This window comes from Thermobia domestica, chromosome 12, assembly GCF_964235325.1.
Source record: "Thermobia domestica chromosome 12, izTheDome1.hap1.1, whole genome shotgun sequence".
Taxonomy (NCBI): Eukaryota; Metazoa; Arthropoda; class Insecta; order Zygentoma; family Lepismatidae; genus Thermobia; species Thermobia domestica.
Window position 1 is genome coordinate 186,836,167 of NC_137465.1, and position 19,085 is coordinate 186,855,251.

Here is a 19,085-nt window from a genome sequence, read left to right on the forward strand (position 1 = left end):
TGCCGGTCTGATTTAGAAGTTCGCTAGGTACTAGATAATGATCTATATCCAAATGCGTTGCTTCTGATTGGGATAATACATTTTTACAAATATAATACAGTGTGTCCCTAAAATCGTCATTCAATTTCAAAGTGTTATAGCTTTAAAACGATCAATTGTAATTGAATGAAACGTCCTCAGCTGGAAAGAGGAAGTGTTCAAGCTTCGTTTTGTCGGCGGGAGATGTCACTAGTGTGCAGGAGCGACACACGCGAGTAGTGACAGCTCCCATCAACCATCAGCAATCTCACCAACTCCCGTCAGCAGTTTATTTTTTTTGATGGTATACGCAAGTAAGGTATGGGAAGAGTATGTTTGTCGGTTTGGTGTGCCGATCGTGAGGAAATATTGAATATTTGTGAATATTCCATTGAAAACTTTGTGTCACTACAATTATTTTGCATTTTGTAATCATTTTGTGTAGTTATAATTAAAAGCAAAAATGAATTCACAATTTTCAAATCGAATAATAAGTATCTAGCCGTTGGGTTATACATAACCCGGGTTGGCAAGTTTTCCTTTTGAGGGGATGGGGTATTTTTCCGGACGAATTTTCATTCTCCATTTCTGGAAATTGTTATAAATAACCACAATTTTGTTAACTAAAAGTTATATATTCCATTTATTGTCTATATTATATGTTCATACTCCCCCGTAAATATTGATATGCTTATACTCAATTTATTCCACAAAGTTATTTGTTAATATTGAAGAGTGGCAAAATGTTAAATATCGTTCCATGTGTATCCGTGTATGAACGTACTATGTTATGTAAATAAACTTGAATATCTGCTGTTTTGTGTCGTAGGTGTTTCATTAAAATAGAATTAGCAGTTTTTCGAGCTATAACATTTTGAAATCGCTTGAAGACATTAGAGACACCTTGTATTTAAAATGTTCCGTCCATATAATCAAAACAGAACTGCAGCAATCGTTATATGAATCAAGTCGTTTCTGAGTATATTTGTTGTGATAAACGATTCGTTTCTAAAATTAAGGACTCTGTAAAAAGCATAAATTATTTTCTTGATAAGACTATTTAGTTAAAATGTCATTGCATAGAAGTGCATAAGATGTCTATTTTTTTATCTATTCTAAAATTAAGTAATAAAAAATCTATTATATGTACAGATACCCTTCGCTTATTGTATATTTTTCTTTTCTCTTTTCAGATCTCGAAACATGTGTGAAGAAAACAAAGAACTTCCGTTCCTTTAACCCTGCCTGACATTTTATTGTTTCGGGCGGAAGACACTTGGGTTCCTTTGTGTAATCAACTAGATTTTGTGCTGTCAGTGCCATCTATTGTGTTTTTTTTAAATCACCAGTCGTTTGTTTTAAACAAAACTGACAACTGGTTGGTGGGGGATAGTTCCCGCTGCTACCCCAAATAGCCGGGGACTTCCCAACAAGTTAAAGGAGATTGGATCGCACGGAAGGTCTTCGTTTCGCCCAGCCCGTCCCATGGTGAAACCAGCAATGATTAGGCAATCAAGCCTAACTAAGTTAGGCGTTATGATTAACACTGCTGTCAACAGTAAGAGAAACAGTACGTATTATCTCTTTTTATTTCCTGCAATTTTTTAATGCTCATTTTAATTTCAGATTTTACTAAAGTACATATGTAAATTGAGGGTGTCCGTAGCTTCACCAACTCTGAAAAATAAAATTACCAGTATCCCCTCACAAATTGCGTTCTCATTTTGGACCGATAGGTACACGAAATTGAAACATATATCCTAAATCTGTAGAGTAGCACAAAAATTACCGTATTTCAGGTAAAATTACTGCATAACGAATATTGATTATTATTATTATTATTTTCGTCTTATTATATTAAGTTTTCGTCCAACTTACGCCCTTTTCCCGGGCCTAGTGGTAAATCCGGTGCTGGACTACATATATATATGAAAGCGCGGATCCAAGAGTGTCTATAGCCTCCCCCCCCCTTCCTTCTTGACGCTCAGGTATACACTGGATAAAATGAGCTTCATCCTGTTTTACCCTGGATAAAGCCGCAAACTATGGTTTAGCCGTCCCTTTTGATCATATTCTGGATCCGCCACTGTGTATATATATATATATAGTATGGCGCTAAATTCGTTGTACAAAAGCAGAGGAGTGATCCCTGAGAGTGAAACAAACAAAAAGTTCCAATAAACATAGGGCAAAAACCCCATCGTTTACGTGTTATAAGCTGCCGAAGACATGAGAAAATGAATTTTAAAGGTCCATAGCTCCAAAACTATGGGACCTACCGTAGTTGGGTCAAGACTTCAGTTAGGAACTAGTATGTGATCTATCCAAAAATGCGTGTTTCAGAATCCTGAGGTGCTTCCACAACAATTTTTGTATAGAGAGTTTGACTACGGGCCTATGATATAAAATACTCTTTAACTACCTCCATAAACATTGTTGCGTGAGTACCTAAGGATTCTAAAACATTTCTTTTTGGATAGAGCACAAGTAGTCTTGACCTGACTACAGTAAGTCCCATAGTTTTGGAGCTATGAACCTTTAAAATTCATTTTTTCTTGTTTTCGGCAGCCTATAACACGTAAACGATGGGATTTTTGCCCTATGTTTATTGGAACTTTTTGTTTGTTTGTTTTACTCTCAGGAATCACTCCTCTGCTTTTGTACAACGAATTTAGCGCCATACTGTAAGTGTGTGTGTGTGTGTGTGTAATAGTTATTTTTTATATTTACGTTAATAAAAAATAACAGTTTCTTAACTAAAATAATATCTATTTTGAGAGAGAGTAAATTTAACGTCCTACAATTATGCACCGAGGATAAGGGGACGGTGATGAGATAACGTTAAATGGTAATGGTGGAATGACGAAACTGAGAGAAGACGGGAGAACCCCGAGAAAACCCATGTACCTGGTGTTTGTTCACCACAAAGTCCACTTGACGAACCAGAGACTCCACGCACCGGAGGTGAGCCCTGTATAAAATAGTATTCATTTTGGGAGGAATTATATGTGTATTGTTTTCTTGGAAAACAATTGATATAAAATTATTGGAATCGAAAAATATTTCGTTCTATTTCGCCGGATGAGAATTGAGTCAAGCTGTAAGATTGGTAAATCAGTTGCGATGTGATAGGAAATAGATATATATGTCGTGTGACGTCATCAGCGACACACGTGCTTTCCGCATGAGTGCACATCTTTTTCTCGGAAGTTTTAAAACCGATTTCTGTTTTTTTTTTTTTTTTTTTTTTAAGAATAAAAAAAATGATCCTTTCATCGGTCGATGTGCTTCGTCTCTGCGGATTAAATGTATATATTAGAACGGCAAGACGAGAGGAGGGAACCAACCAGTAATTGATTGAGGTGTGTATGCTGACTGAAGCGAAACCCATGCCATGCAGACTAATTTGTATCCGTAATTTTCGTTATCTTTTACTAGGAATCTCTAATATTTTGAATATCAATTAAATAGTAATTAGCAGTAAAATTTTCCTCATTCATTGCCCCCTCTTTATTAGACTTCCTGTCTGTATATTATAATATACTCGTGCTATACCTATTTAGGGGAGTACGGTGAATTAATGGTAGCGGCTCCTCTCTAACGCGAGGGGCCCTGTTCGATTTAATTGCATATGAGTTTGTGCTGGATGTCGCGCCCGTGGATTTTTATGGGCTTCTTTCCTTTCCTCCCACATTGTCACTACACCAATTATATCATAACCATTCGCTTCTATTGTTCAACCATCTTCAGTCTAAAGGGCATGGGTCAGTCTGAAGACGATGAAGTAGAAATGTCATTTTTTTTTTTCGTTTGTTGACCAGTTAGGAACCGAAGTTCGAGACCTGTGATCCGAAAGATCCATGACCGGAAGTGGTCTTATATGACCTGGGTACAACGAAACATCATCACACACACACATCACACATCATCACACACATTGGAAACATCTTTGAGGTTCTTAATCAGGAACACACCTAATTAGAAATTTTTGTGGGGAGAGGTCCAAAGTTTTTTTCCTTGGGGGAAGGAGGTCTAATACGTCTATGTAGTATTAAACCTATGTTATTCTGTTCCCGAAAAGATAATAAGTAATTGTTAATTACTTTCACTTATATTTTCAGAAAATTAATTAATTTAATTATTTTTATAGCGAAAGGAAGAGTACAGATGATTAGTAAAATCGAATCTTCAGGCTACGTCAACCATTTTTCTGTTAAACATGCATAGTTATGTTAAGAGAATGTACAAATGTTAGTCGAAGTTTCGGTGGGAAGGTCTGGACCTTGTGGATGCTACCCCCCACGTGGGTATGCTCCTGCTCCTTCTGTAATTCTAACAAACACAATTCTCTCTCCTTCCTCTTCGTCTTTCCATTAAATCTATAATTTTCTTCATCGCTTGTTCTATGCATCTGTGTGTGTCACATTATTGCACTGAAAGATAAATACAAAGTCTATCAGAATATAAGTGCGTGACAATCGCAGAAAAGAAAAGTGACTTTTTTTTTTATGCATTGAAATTGTCAAATCTTTTTCTATACTCTGTGTCAAATCTCACATGGCCAACTTTATGTGTCAATGTCTCGAGTTGGAAATCCCGAAAATTTATGTGTTCCGTTTGAAGATTGCAAGTCAGAAAACATTGTCTATCAGAGAGCGCTTCAGTAGTAGTAAAAAGTGACTGACTAACGGAACACACTACTAATTTTTCTTATTTTAACCCAGCGAAGTGTGTAATTGACGCTACTGAAGAATAAACATGAAATTATATTCGACGTATTCATGACATTACATCTTGATTGAGAAAAGTCACAGTGGGAATCAAACAAATAGATGTTCAAACCCAAGTACTGGCCATCATTAATTCATTATAAAATTATACAGAGGCGATATTTTAGCTGCTTCCGGGTCATCAGGTCTATCTGGGTCCCGGTTCTGTTTGGATCTCTGGGGTCAAAACAGTTCCGAGAAGCGAGACCCAGACCCAAGTAACGCGGACGGAAATGGTGACCTAGTTGACCTGTTCAATCACAACAAAAACAATAGAGATAGCGGAATTTTTCTTTTAATAAAGGAATAGTTTCTTATCTCTGAGTGACCTGTTCCATCACTACTATCACAACAAAAACAATAGAGATAGCTAACTTTTTCTTTTAATGAAAGAATAGTTTTTATCTCTAGTTGACCTGTTCCATCACTACTATCCAGGGTTGGCAAAAACCATGGTTTTTATTGAAAAAAACAAAAAAAAAAACAGTTTTTTGTTTAAACCAGGTTTTTTTGGTTTAAATAATTTACTCAATGCATTTTTATTAGATATGGACAGAAATTAGTTTGTTTCGCCTTGGTGTTATTATGCAACAACAATGTTATGCTGGAAGGGGTCACTTAAGCTTAAAGCGGAATCCAAACTGCTTCTCGACTTACATCCAAGAGAAATTGTCCATTCGGACACGAAACCATGGCTAATTGGTTACAAATGTGATTGCCGACTCACTCAAGAAGGACTCTTGATAAAAATACGTTGTACTGATCTTTACATAGGCTTACTTGTTAATATAATTGTCAAGAGTCATTTCAGAAAGGCAGAAAGATAAACAGTTTCACAAGTAAAAACATTATACAGAATTATATATAAATCGGGAAACTCCCGCCTTAGCCATTGGGAAAATCGTGTTATTTAAATATATTTGTGTGTAAAATTTTAAGGTCAACGTATCATAATCACTACGCTAAAACTGGGGCATTAAATTACAAATTTGGTATGTAGATATAATTCAATAAAATAAATTCAATAAGTCAAATTCAAGCTGATGTTGGAAGCTACGTAGGCAGTTGATAAATTTTGCCAATTCCTATCAATATGTTTAAGCAACATTGGGTTCTTTATAAAACAACAGGCATTCATTCAAGTAGAAATATATAATTTGGTTTGATTTCGTATGTTTAGGTTTAAAATCCTTATGAAATACCAACTTATCACGGAGAAGACTTTCGCTTAAAGATACACCTCGAATCGCTACTTGGTTTACACTCGAAAGATGTGTTGTGGTTTGACCGAGAATTGAACACGGGACCCCTTGATTAAAAGGTGAAAAGTAGATAAACGTAATGCGGATGGTTTGATATGTGGAAACGTCACCATGAAGTTCACACGATTTAAACATTTCTAGTTTTTTTTTTTTGTTTAAACCAGTTTTTTTTGTTGTTGTTGTTGAAAAAACAGCTGGTTTAAACTAGCCAACACTGCTACTATCACAACTAAAACTATAGAGATAGCATTTTTTTCCTTTAAATTAAGGAATAGTTTCTTATCTCTAATTGGCCTGTCCATCACTACTACCACAACAAAAACAATACAAATAGCGAAAGCTTTCTTTTAATGAAGGTAGTTTCTTATTTCTGACTGACCTGTTCCATAACTACTATCACAACAAAAACAATAGAGATAGCGAATTTTTTCTTTTAATGAAGGAATAGTTTCTTACCTCTAGTTGACCTGTTCCATCACAACAAAAACAACAGAGATAGTGAGATTTTTCTTTTAATGAAGGAATAGTTTCTTATCTCTAGTTGACCTGTTCCATCACTATTACCACAATAAAAACAATACAAATAGCGAAATTTCTCTTTTAATGAAGATAGTCTCTTATCTGATTGACCTATTCCATAACTACTATCACAACAAAAACAATAGAGATAGCGAATTCTTTCTTTTAATGAAGGAATAGTTTCTTATCTCTAGTTGACCTGTTCCATCTCCACTATCACAACAAAAACAACAGAGATAGCGAGATTTTTTTCTTTAAATGAAAGAATAGTTTCTCATCCTGGCTTTTATCCGTCTGTTGAAACCGGAATTGGCAGAGCACTTTCAATATCTATTCCTTATTATGGTAATAAATCATAATTTGGTCTAATGGCCCAACTTATGGGTCTAATGGTAGCGTGTATGCCTTTGTGCATATGGTCCCGGGTTCGTTTCCTGATGGGATAGCACAAAAAATTATTTCACAATCCTTCACTTTCTTTTATCATCCATCTCCTTTAGCCTAAATAACATAACTGTGGGATGTTAAATCGTATCACTTCATAAATTAATATAATATAAATATTTATATTAGCCGCCAGTGCCATACATTAGCACAAACCAAAGAATAAGAAAATTATAAATTTAAACTTGGTGGTTAGGATATCGTCAGTGTCATCATGTAAATGTTTATACTTAATTTATCAGTTTCTACGCATCTTATGTCAATAAAGAAAGCAATAAAAGGCACCAGGAATAACTTTCGTTTTTCAAGCCCTATTATAAACTGGGAAAAAGAATTTTCAATATTTTAAAATGCTACGGTTTGTGGCCAATCCTTTCCGCAAATAAGATCTCGGAAACTGCAAGCTCTAGAAACATGCCGTCTTCGTAATTTGATTAAAAAAAGTCCAGTTGCCATTGAAATTTTCAAAGAACGTGCTGTCATTTTTCTCTTCAACGTTTTAGTGATAGTTTTGAGCCCATAAGATGAACATTATTACTAGGGCTTTCCTAAGGTTATCTTTGTTAGGCAGCCAGAAGAAGAGCTACGTATAGCGGGTTGATGGACATTACAGGTGCTTTGCTTTATTCTGAATAGTAAAACTTGATGCTGGCAACTTCAGAGGCCTGTAAATCTACAACTGAGGTATGGATTTATAACATATAGTGGTTCTTAATTCTCGATTTTTTTGGACATACCCCCTAAAATAGTTACATATCGGACCAAAGTAAACCATTAGGAAAATTAGCTCCATTGAATAATATTAAATGTGCACCAAATGACCTCAAGTTTTGAATATGTGCTTGCAATATACAATATAAGCAAAGATACAATCTAAGTTCGGAAATATAATTACAAGATAATAAATATATATTATGAAGGTAATAACTACTAAATAATCCAGATATAGAACTGAAATATTGTCTCATGTGTATTTGTAGTGGTACTCCCAAAATGATACGTCACATCTCCCCTTACTATTAAAATTTTTTAACCTGTATCCAAGGTGGCGGAGTTCAAGATGGCTGCCGCAATGGTAGTATACCGTAGTAGATCTGATGCTACCCCCCCCCCCCAAGATATTGTCCATGCCAAACTTACGAGGTATCTTTGCCTCATGTTGTAGGAGCTGCATTCAAAATTTCAGGTCGTTTGTGACACCATTCAATATTATTCAATTGAACTAATTTTTCTCTTGGGTTGTTTTGGCCTGATATTTAACCATTTTAGGGATGAGAATCAGAAAATATTCTCAAAGTCGAAAAATAAAAAACACTCTAATATATATTCTAATCTACTGGAGTTATAGTACTTTCTATACTTTTTGTTTTTTTACAACTGTCTTTCTTTAAGGAATACATTCAAATTTCGTTCAAATAACTCAAGCAGAACTGCATTCGAGAAATTGAAAGATTTACGGCAAACAAAGTTGTTGTAATTGAAGAGTTAAATTCCATCATGCCATTTAAGAATTCTACCAAACAAAATTCGAGCTATTTAATTGTGACTGTAAATATAATCTGAGTCATTTAAGAGTTACAGCAACAAAATTCATGCCATTTAAAAGTTATTATGCGAAATAGCATTCGAAAGATGAAATTAAATTCTAGTTTCCTGTGGACTAAAAGAGTCGGATGATTTATGAAAGTGAATTGTTATGAAAGAATTGATGCAACAAAAATGTGCAAGAGAACAGGACAATCCAGGAAAAACATTTCCAGAATCCAAAAAAAGCATTTCCAGAATCCAGAAAAAGCATTTTCAGAATCCAGGAAAATCATTTCCAGAATCCAAAAAAGCATTTCCAGAATCCAGAAAAAGCATTTTCAAAATCCAGGAAAATCATTTCCAGAATCCAGAAAAAGCATTTCCAGCATCCAGAAAAAGCATTTCCAGAATCCAGAAAAAAGCATTTCCAGAATCCAGAAAAAGCAGATTTGACGTTGTCCATAAAAAAATCACATGCCCTGGGATCAAACAAGGGATCCCGCGCATTAGAGTTGAGCGCTTAATAATACGGAAGCCAGCCCGCCTCCAAATAAAACTGGATTCTTTTTAGAGTTACACCAAAGAAAATTCACTCAGTTCATGAAAATAGCTGTAAAGCAATGAGTAATATTTAAAATAGAAGTTAATGAAGAATTGGGATGAAGATAACTGTTTTAAAAAAATGGTGATCGGGATAAAGTAGGCTGTATCAACTAGGAAGTAGATGGGAAGAATATAGGACAGAAGACGTATTAGAGGAGTCATCTCTACCATATGTGCAACACATGCATTTGCACGGGACGGCAAAATCTGTCATATCTATATTATTTAAAAGAAATATTTCTTCTGGAAACAAACTTCATGATGATGATAGTTAAATTTGCTAGGCTGGCTATTTGAATACTGCATTGATAAGTTAAAATTTAGGTCGCATTAATTTAAGGTCACACGGACAGTGCTAAAGCAAATTGTCAAACAAATTCCAGCATGAATTGTGTGATTGTTATCAAATACAAGAACTTAATTCTCGAACAGTAGCGAACATCTGTTCCATTTAGTTAGTTATCACAGTTTTGATATGAAAACTAGTCTTATGAATGCAGTACCGGTATTCAAATCTTTGTCACAAACAAGTTTCTTATCACTGAAGGTGAAAACAAGTTTAGTTTTCATTTTTTTTAATTTTTCAACAGATGTAGAAGGAAAATCAAGAAATAAAGATAAAAAGCTAGTTACACTGGAATTGCAAACTAACATATTGAGATTGAAGCTCGATATTGAATTCTATAAAAAGGATTACCATTTGTGTTTGCTTTATCTTTCACTAACATAGTAGATTATTACTTAAAGAATAAAAACAGACACAACGAGATTTATCAGGTTATCATAAAATAAGTATCGCTGTTCAGAGAACTCTGGAGCCGGTCTCTTCAAACATTCACACTATTTTTTTAACGCACATTATGTAATGGGACCACAACGTAATCCCTATCGTGGAGATATTCACGAATGGTACCAGCATTAGTGTTCAACGTAAAGTTTCATTAACAAGGACCTTTCTGGCAATTTTAATACCATGGTTGCTCTCTTGTTATCCCATTCGTAACTTGGTCTTCAACTACAGAACAACTGATGTGCTTTACTCATGCCTGCATGTGTTTCAGTGATACGGGTTCGATCCCCAATATGTGCCAGAAGTGAACTGCTCTCACCTTGCTAATGTCCGATGTTTGCTTCTTTTATCTTCCCACACTCCTTGCCTTGTATTCAATGGGTCCCGGGTTCGATTTCGGTCAATTAGAGCTCCTTCGTGGCTAAGCGGTTAGCGTACGCGCCTTTGGCGTGGGAGATCCGGGTTCGATTCCCGGAGGGAGCTCATGTGGTTCGGATTCCACGTTAATCAGTAGGTCCACGTCTCATATAGCCTCGCTGCTGAACGGGACGTTAAACTCAAAATCAACTCAACTCAATTCCGGTCAAGACACAATAGCATTGGTAATCAATACCACGAGACCCATACAAGAGGTAATTACAGCCTTTCTTATCGTTTAGCATCACTACTGTGGCTTTCCTTCTAAGCTGCACTTACTTGGCGTTGTACAGCGCCTCAATTACCTCTGGTGGTGAAAATTGAAACTAATTTTGTATTCTACACCGATCGCTTCTGCACATTCCCAAATATACTCCTACCAAATTGGTTATATTCTGTCAAGTGGTTACGTCTCCAGAGTGCTCTGAACAGCGATACTTATTTTATGATAACCTGGTATTTGTAGTATTTAGGCCTTTCTGGTGCGAGTGCTCTTTCCCTCCTCTTCGTTGTTCATGATTGGGTAGCATATTTAAAATCGTGGCTTTTAAGATATTTTTCTTTCTGGAGAAAGGGGGCGTCAAATGATGTCGTTGAACGGGGAGGCAAATTGCCTGAACCGGCTTTGCCTATTTGTACTTTGGTACTCCAATAGCTCTACGAGCAATTCGTTCAAGGACATTACAAAATAGAGGATCTGCCCATACGTATCTTCATCCTACGAACTCAATGAAGCCAAAAAACAACCGAACATCGTCTGCGCTGACACATTGATTGGCTACTCTCGTTTTCGCCATGATTGTTGGCTCGGAACATTGCGATCTTAGTGATGTGAAGCGAGCGGGGTAGGTGTGGCGAAGCTGTGACGTATGGCTTCACGATTTTGTTGTATGGGCAGATCCTCTATTTTATAACATCCTTGAATTCGTTGGAATTAGAAAACCAACAACATCCACCGAATTGTTTTTTTCTGTCCTATCGAATGACTAATTTTCTTCGCTTGATTTTTTTTCGTTTTTTCTCTTCGAAGTACTAATGTTTTTTTCGTGTTATAATGGAAAAAGAAAGGTAAATTGCATTGCTATTTCTTCATTGAAATTGAAATGTATAAAAAAATGCCCAAAAATTTCCAAGAAAAAAGGCAGTGGATTTTTTTAAAGGAGCTTTTCTCGAGTCTTTGCATCTCAAATCCTGAGGAATTCAAAGAAATGTATTGTGGAAGGTAAAAAGGAAATAGGAAAGAAAGGTTACATATAGATATTATGTCGTATATAAGAGTTGTAGAAATGCTTAATTGCTTCGTGAAGACTAACAGGACTATTGACCTTCTACCTTTGCGGCCAATAATCTACTAATGGTGATACTAAAATGATTTGATGATGAATCGCGTATTCCAGAGCCAAATTAAAAAGTAAAAGAGTAAGACAGCAACATGCCACGGACTGTTATGAGTTCGGGAAGAACAAGTAAATTCCTTTCTATTCATATTGTACTGTTTATTTTATTAAGCCACATCTTCTCAAATTATACAGTCTTCTTAAGAAAATTTCAAATGGAAATAGACTGCGCAATTTTCTTCCATACTTATTAGCATAGATAAACCAAATAATAATTTAAATGCAACTTGGTCACAAAACGGAATGTAGCGTTGTATGATATTTGTATTACATGTGTGTTTTCATGCTTACAAAGATAGAAAGGAGTGAAAATAAAGTTGAACGATATGCTAATGTGTAAACTAGTGATTCTGTACACTGTAGTGGCTAGTGATTTTTTTTTTTTTAAACTGCAGCATTTCATTTCCGTATCATTTACTAATTACGTTATGTTTCATAAAATCGGAGATTATGGGAAAACCTCATAGAAAATACGTATCTTTTTTTTTATTATTATTACAAAAGATATCGTGGAAAATATTTCCGAATCGCTTATGAGGGTGGGGGAGGATGGAGAAGTTAAATTCACTGCCTCATTCTCGACAGACTCTAAGCCTAAGCGTTGGGAGGAAGCTTAGAAACGTACCGTACATCCCATATTCCACCAAAACCATATATTTCTTTACGAAAGTTACCGTGGAAAATACTTCGTAATTCGGAAGGAAGTAGTAATTCAATCGGTCAATTTTTACTGTTTTTACCTGCGTGTACTGAAAATAATTGGGAATCCTTAAAAAGAAGCGCCATATTGCATCAAAATCGATTCATTTTAACGAAAGTTATCAAATAAAATAATTTTCTTATCATATTATCTAAATAAGGGTGTTTCAAAATATTGGAAAACTTAACCCATTTTACCCACTTATCGTTGACCGATTTCAATCACAACCAATGAAGCTGATTGGGATACTCTGAAGAAACTATACACTATATTGTGTCAAAACAGAAATTTTTTTATGTATATGATACTGAAAATATATTTTGCATGTATAAGTGCAAATTTGCAACATGGGATAGATTTAACTTTCTTTTTCATTTCAATTCCAAACAATAGTAGCCCAGGCATCAACCTAACAAAAGTGCTCTCCTTTCCAAGTTTAAGGGCAAATCATGTAACAATTTGGCATTTTTTTTAATGTATACCCATCACTGATCACAAAAATTCCGGATTACAGAAAAACTCCTCACGGGAGGGGAGGGGAGGAGGGAATAGCCGAAATTTTAGCCGTTTCTATTATTTACTATAACTCCGTCACCATTAGAGCTAGAGCATACAAGTTCTTTTTATTATTATTATTATTATTTTGTTTGTCTAATTGTCTTCTACAATTTAATTTTAGCGCATTTTTGTGCTAAATATAATGGTTTTCGTGTTATTTTCATTTTCACTCAGTATTGGTTGCGCATGACGTTAGTTTTTAAGCCACAGTTTCTTTACAAGATCAAATTCGGAAAAATGTTTCCTCTAAAAGTTTTTCGCTTTTTTATGCTCTTTCAAGAAATGTATACTTATATTAGTATAGAACTAATAGTGCTTGGGTTATAAGCGACTTTATTCTGTCGTGTGCGAAACTGATCACGGTGCGATCCAAGAGTTACCGTACCTTTCCACAAACGGTAGATACTAGCAGCTGATGATGATTAATTTTATATATAATCTTGTCTGGTTGCAAGTACGTAATCCTGATGATTAAGTCTGTCTACAAAGAAGATATCAGAGGCACATATCCAGAAATAGATTTGCAGAGTTTCTCAATGTGTGTACTAGAGAAAGCTCTGTATTCATTCTTCAGATTTTTTTTTTTTTTTTTTTTTTGACGAGGGTTATTTTCCAGAAAGCCCCTCAACTGATATTAAAAATGGATACTGTTAATTAGATTACAGACAGACTTAATAATCAGGATTATATACTTGCAACCATACAAGATTCATCATTAGCTTGTAATATCTACCGTTTGTGGGAAATTGGGCCGGGCCGTGATCAGTTTCGCACACGACAGAATAAAGTCGCTTATAACTCAAGCAATACTAATATAAGTATACAATTCTTGAAAGAGCATAAAAAAGCGAAAAACTTTTAGAGGAAACATTTTTCCGAATTCGATCTTGTAAAGAAACTGTGACTAAAAAGCTAACGTCACGCGCAACCAATACTGAGTAAAAATGAAAATAAGACGAAAACAATTATATTTAGCACAAAAATGCGCTAGAATTAAATTGTAGAAGACAATTAGACAAACAAAATAATAATAATAATAATAATAATAATAATAATAATAATAATAATAATAATAATAATAATAATAATAATAATAATAGTAATTAAAGAACTTGGATGCTCTAACTCCAATGGTTACGGAGATACAGTGAATAATAGAAACGGCTAAAATTTCGGCTATTCCCTCCTCGCCTCCCCTCCCGTGAGGAGTTTTCCTGTAATCCGGAATTTTACCGAATCATTGTGACCAGTGATTGGTATATATTCAAAAAGCATCGGTTGCCAAATTGTTATATGATTGCCCTTAAAACTAAATTTTTGAGCCCTGATGCCTAGACTAAAGAGTCATTTGTGTAGATTAAATCAAGAATCATTGCAAGTGTGATTAAAACAGGGTAAGATTTGCCAGAGTTATCGGGTTTAACGGACGGACCGACAGACACATAAATGCCGATCGATTCCAAAGGTAAAAGCTTCGTTATTGCTTACTTCAGTTATATTTCAGTGTAAATTACACATTGCTTTAAAGTCGTTCAGAAAATCAGAACGAAAATTGTATTCATTTGCAATAGTCTACCTAAATTTAATTCAAACTATTAAAAAAAAAAAAAACTTAAAGTATTCAACATCACAGTTACATAAAAACTGTATTCTGTTTGAGGTAAATGGACATCAGTTTGTGTGTTTTGCATCACTGACTTCCCTTTATTTACTTTGATTGCTTCGCTGAAATGCTATTCAAATGAGTCATTTCAAAAGAAAAGACAATATAGAATGAGAGAAAGAAGGATATTAATACAGAAATAATTAAAATGTCCTTGTTCTAAATTGAATGGACACAGGCTAGTAATCCCAGACATTTCTATAGGGAATTAATTTAAAACATCAATACATTTTGTCTCTAAAATTATTTATAAATATTTCTGGTTGATTCGTGAGTTGCTTCAGTTCGACCAAGCCCAGCGGACGTATAAACTTTTTTTCTTTCAGAACTTTTCGTTCGGATGCTTTTTAAAATATAATTATTATGTCCTAGGTTTTAAAGAGAAATAATCAAAACAGTAGTGTTGCCACGAGAGGAGACGAGCCCTTTGAGGCGAGACAGAATAGTTCTCTCGTCTAGAGAAATGTCTCGTGTCTTAAATGCAAACACAGTTTTTGAATTTGTTTGAAGATTTATTAACTCGAAATAAATTATTTGTCTTCGAAATGTATAACAGAGTTTATTATTTCAAATAAGGACTATCCCACAAAGAACAGGAATCACCTAAAGTTATTTTTACAAAAATGACTCTTACATTTCCATTTTTCAATCGATTCGAGTTTAATTATTTTCTGGCAGTGCTCCATATTCACGTACAATGTTAAAGCATTCATCGAGATCAGTGTTTCAGAAGATCTCATCCCGAGGGCTGGTGGAGATATCTATGTATAAGAATCCTGTTATAGAAGTACAAATTCTTTTAATGGCAATTTTATCAGTAACTAACCATTGTTTCGTGGTCTTTCTCGTTCCGAACAGACATAAACATGTCAGCCTTTTTCGGTACTGAGTTTTGAAAGGATCTTGATTTGACAGATATAGATAGATAGATAGATAGATAGATAGATAGATAGATAGATAGATAGATAGATAGATAGATAGATAGATAGATAGATAGATAGATACATACATACATACATACATACATACATACATACATACATACATACATACATACATACATAGATTATGATGTTATTCGAACCTAAGCTTTTTTTGAAATCGGAAAGTAACATAGGCTTCCTTCTTTGTTGAAGTGTCGCCACAGGTTCTGAAAAAAGGATTTCAGAATAAGTGGGAAAGGCTTTCTTTTTGACTGTACTGACGGTATTGACAAATATTCCTGTCATAGTAATTAATTACTAGTTCAGTCGCAACTAAGCAGTCGTTGTTGGAAGATTGTATACATGTTGTGTGTTGTGCTCTTTAACCAAACCAAACTTGGTTAAAAGTTGTAATTTTAACCACTTGTCATAACAACACATTTTTGTGGGTTGATACGAAACGAGACACTTCTCGTGAGACACGAGACGAGACAGAACCATTCGAGACGAGCACATCTTTACGAGGCGAAACATGCTTTGCACGAGACGAAACAATCTGAAATGTCGTCTCGTCTCGTGGCAACAGTACAAAACAAGGATATTTATTACAAATTATTGTTTAAATAAGCTTGCCCAAGCACCAATCAGAAGTAGCTGCACATTTAAAGACTATGGGAACATGTGACATTTTTTAAATTCAGGCTCTGCAAAGGCATTTCAGAACAAACGAATGAAAGAGATTGTTTTAGAGCTATAAAACTTGTAAACATGGTTCCCGTTTTTTCCGTCTGAATTGCAAGAGTATGTTACGTCACACGGACTACTTTAGACAAGGAGATGTGAGGAGGAAGGTGGGTTGGATTGAATATCAGAAACACTTAGTCGATCCAGACATGTTTTTAAGAATGCATAAGCACACGGCGCAAGAGTTTGTTAGTGATTTGGACTTAGAATTTTTGTAACATTTTGTAAGCCGCGAACTGACCATCCTGACAATTTCATGGTGTGAATGAAGAAGACCTAGGGAAGACCTCACTAAGGATAGTTGGCTTGAAAAGGCAGATCGAGTGCCCCCCACCGGGAATCGAACCATTCACACCAAAGGCAAGAGTGCTGGTGACTACGATACGCAGGGCCACAAAAAATACAGGAAAATCAATGTTATCTACATTCACAAAGCAATGTTTATTCTTCTATTTATGAATGAACGAACTAATGAATATTTGCTGTGAATGAATCTTCTTATTTAATGTCCTTCATTTGATGGCCTAAGGCCTATGGATGACATCCATCATTACGTCAAACAGAGAGAAAGAGAACTTATAAAGAAATAGTGGTCGCCAGCCTTGTGTACTTGTGAAGGCCACACTCTAGCCTTGTAGTCAAATGAAAACAAGACAGATAACCATGGGAGTAAACAACACTGGTGATAATGGGCGTTTGTGTAAACATCGGTACTTATAACGCGCTCTATCAGCTGGACTTGCTGTGTTGCCATTACCACATGATCATAGCACGCGCGACTGTTGCTGCAATATTCAATACGTCATTGAAATCCGTACTCACTCAGGCGCACGCTTGTTGACTCACTATATAACAGTATGGTCTGTCATTTATCACGTACGAATATACTAGTACAGAATGCACTACCAAGTAAACGGACATCTGGAAAATGATCTTTGGGTAGAACAAGATGTGAATATACACTTTAAGAAATTGTTTATAACCCCCACTGGGTTGGTTTAGCACAGTATAGGACCCCACTCTTGGGCTTTGGTTTTGTGGCAACGAAAGGCTTAGTATCAGAGCTTACACTTCGGGAGTACGACTATTCCACATCGTAAAATTGCATCAATATGTCGAAAAGTCAACATATCGAATATTTCAATAGTTCGATTATATCGACAGAGGCGGATCTAGAAGGTAAAAGCTGGGGGGGAGGGGACCACACCCCAGACTTTAATAGGTATATCATGAGTTTACTATATACTTTCAAAACTATATCAATAATAGCTTCAATTATTTTAGTCACACAAAAAACTAGGGGCTAGTTCCCCTGGCCCCGGGCTAGATTCGCCTCTATATATCGATTAAAGCTATTTTTGAGAAATGGATTAACAATTCGGTATCTCGAAATAATATAACTATATACAGCTAAGTCGTTTTAATTCAGTCCAAAGGGACACGAAAAAAGTTCGAATTGTCCCCCCCAAAAATATGCATTATTAAATACCTAAAGTCAAGCGAACAAAACTACTATATATATATATATATATATATATATATATATATATATATATACTTTAAATACAGACTTTACCTTTTAAGAGAGTATATTATTTGTGTGATACAATATCACAAACAAAGAAATTATATTTTCTCACACGGAAATTAAGCCACATGCACTATAGAAAACATATTTAAGTATAGTACCACATACACTAATTAACACATAAAACCAGATATACGAGTAACAACTTCTGTTTTTACTTAAAGAAATTTGTTATCTTTGGTTTGGTTTAATTTTTTTTTGCACGGTCAACAAAATTGCATGAAATAATACATTATTGGTTACATGTGATTTACATTCATTAGATATTCTTAAAAATTCCAACAATTTCATATGCTTCAGATAAGATTGGCACACATTGTTCCTGTATTTCAGAACTGATATAATCTTTATCCTCTTCTTCATCATCAAATAGTTTGTGTTTTGGTGTCACTCTTTCCTACAGCTCTTGATGTGGATAACAAACCTAGTCGTAACTACATTCTTGTTTGCAATCTGTCCAACACTGAACATTCTTGTATTGTATTACTTCGAATTATCCAAGCAGAAGGTTAAAAAATTCGATTCACCCACGACTTTTACCACTGTTTTAACTCAGTTTTCAACGGAAATAAACTTATGTTCAAATTCCGATTTCGGAAAAAAATCCGGAATACGGAAAAATTTCGGTCGAAAAATTCCAGAATTCGGAAAAATCCGGAATTTAAAAAAATCCGAAATTTTTCTGAATTGTGAAATTTTCTAAATTCCAGATTATTTCCGAATTCCGGAATGTTTCCGAAATCCGGAATTTTTCTGAAATCCGGAATTTTTCTGAAATTCAGAAAATGAATTTCCGACTCCGGAAAATAAATTTTTCAGAATCCGGATTCCGGTAAATTTTGGCCATCCCTATTTTTGAATCTCCAGAATGTGTGAGTTCCTTCATCAAGTCCCTCCTCAAATGGAAAATCGAAAAAAAAAGTTTCGTACGAGATTAGATCTAATAAGGATCTGTTTGTGTACAAAATTTGGTAGCTCTGGAAGACTTTTTTCCGTGCTTGAATCTGATGACAGACAGACGCCGCACATTTTTTTTTTCATATAGATAACAGTAAGGATTAAGATTTGCACAAACAAGGACATTTCAAATTTAATAAGAACAATCCTACCACAATACATAGGGTAAATACTTGAATAATTAGTTGTTAAATTGAATCGCATCC

The 19,085-nt window shown here is 35.0% G+C and overlaps 1 protein-coding gene across 1 annotated transcript in view; it reads left to right on the forward strand.

Moving 5' to 3' along the window:
- Positions 1 to 1,241: 1,241 nt before the first annotated feature.
- tws (protein phosphatase 2 regulatory subunit tws) overlaps positions 1,242 to 19,085 on the forward strand; it is a 107,257-nt gene continuing 89,413 nt past the window's right edge. Inside the window, exon 1 of the mRNA XM_081734486.1 lies at positions 1,242 to 1,588. Within this exon, the coding sequence (XP_081590612.1) occupies positions 1,504 to 1,588 (85 nt within the window). The 5' untranslated portion in view covers positions 1,242 to 1,503. The remainder of the gene's footprint in view (positions 1,589 to 19,085) is intronic.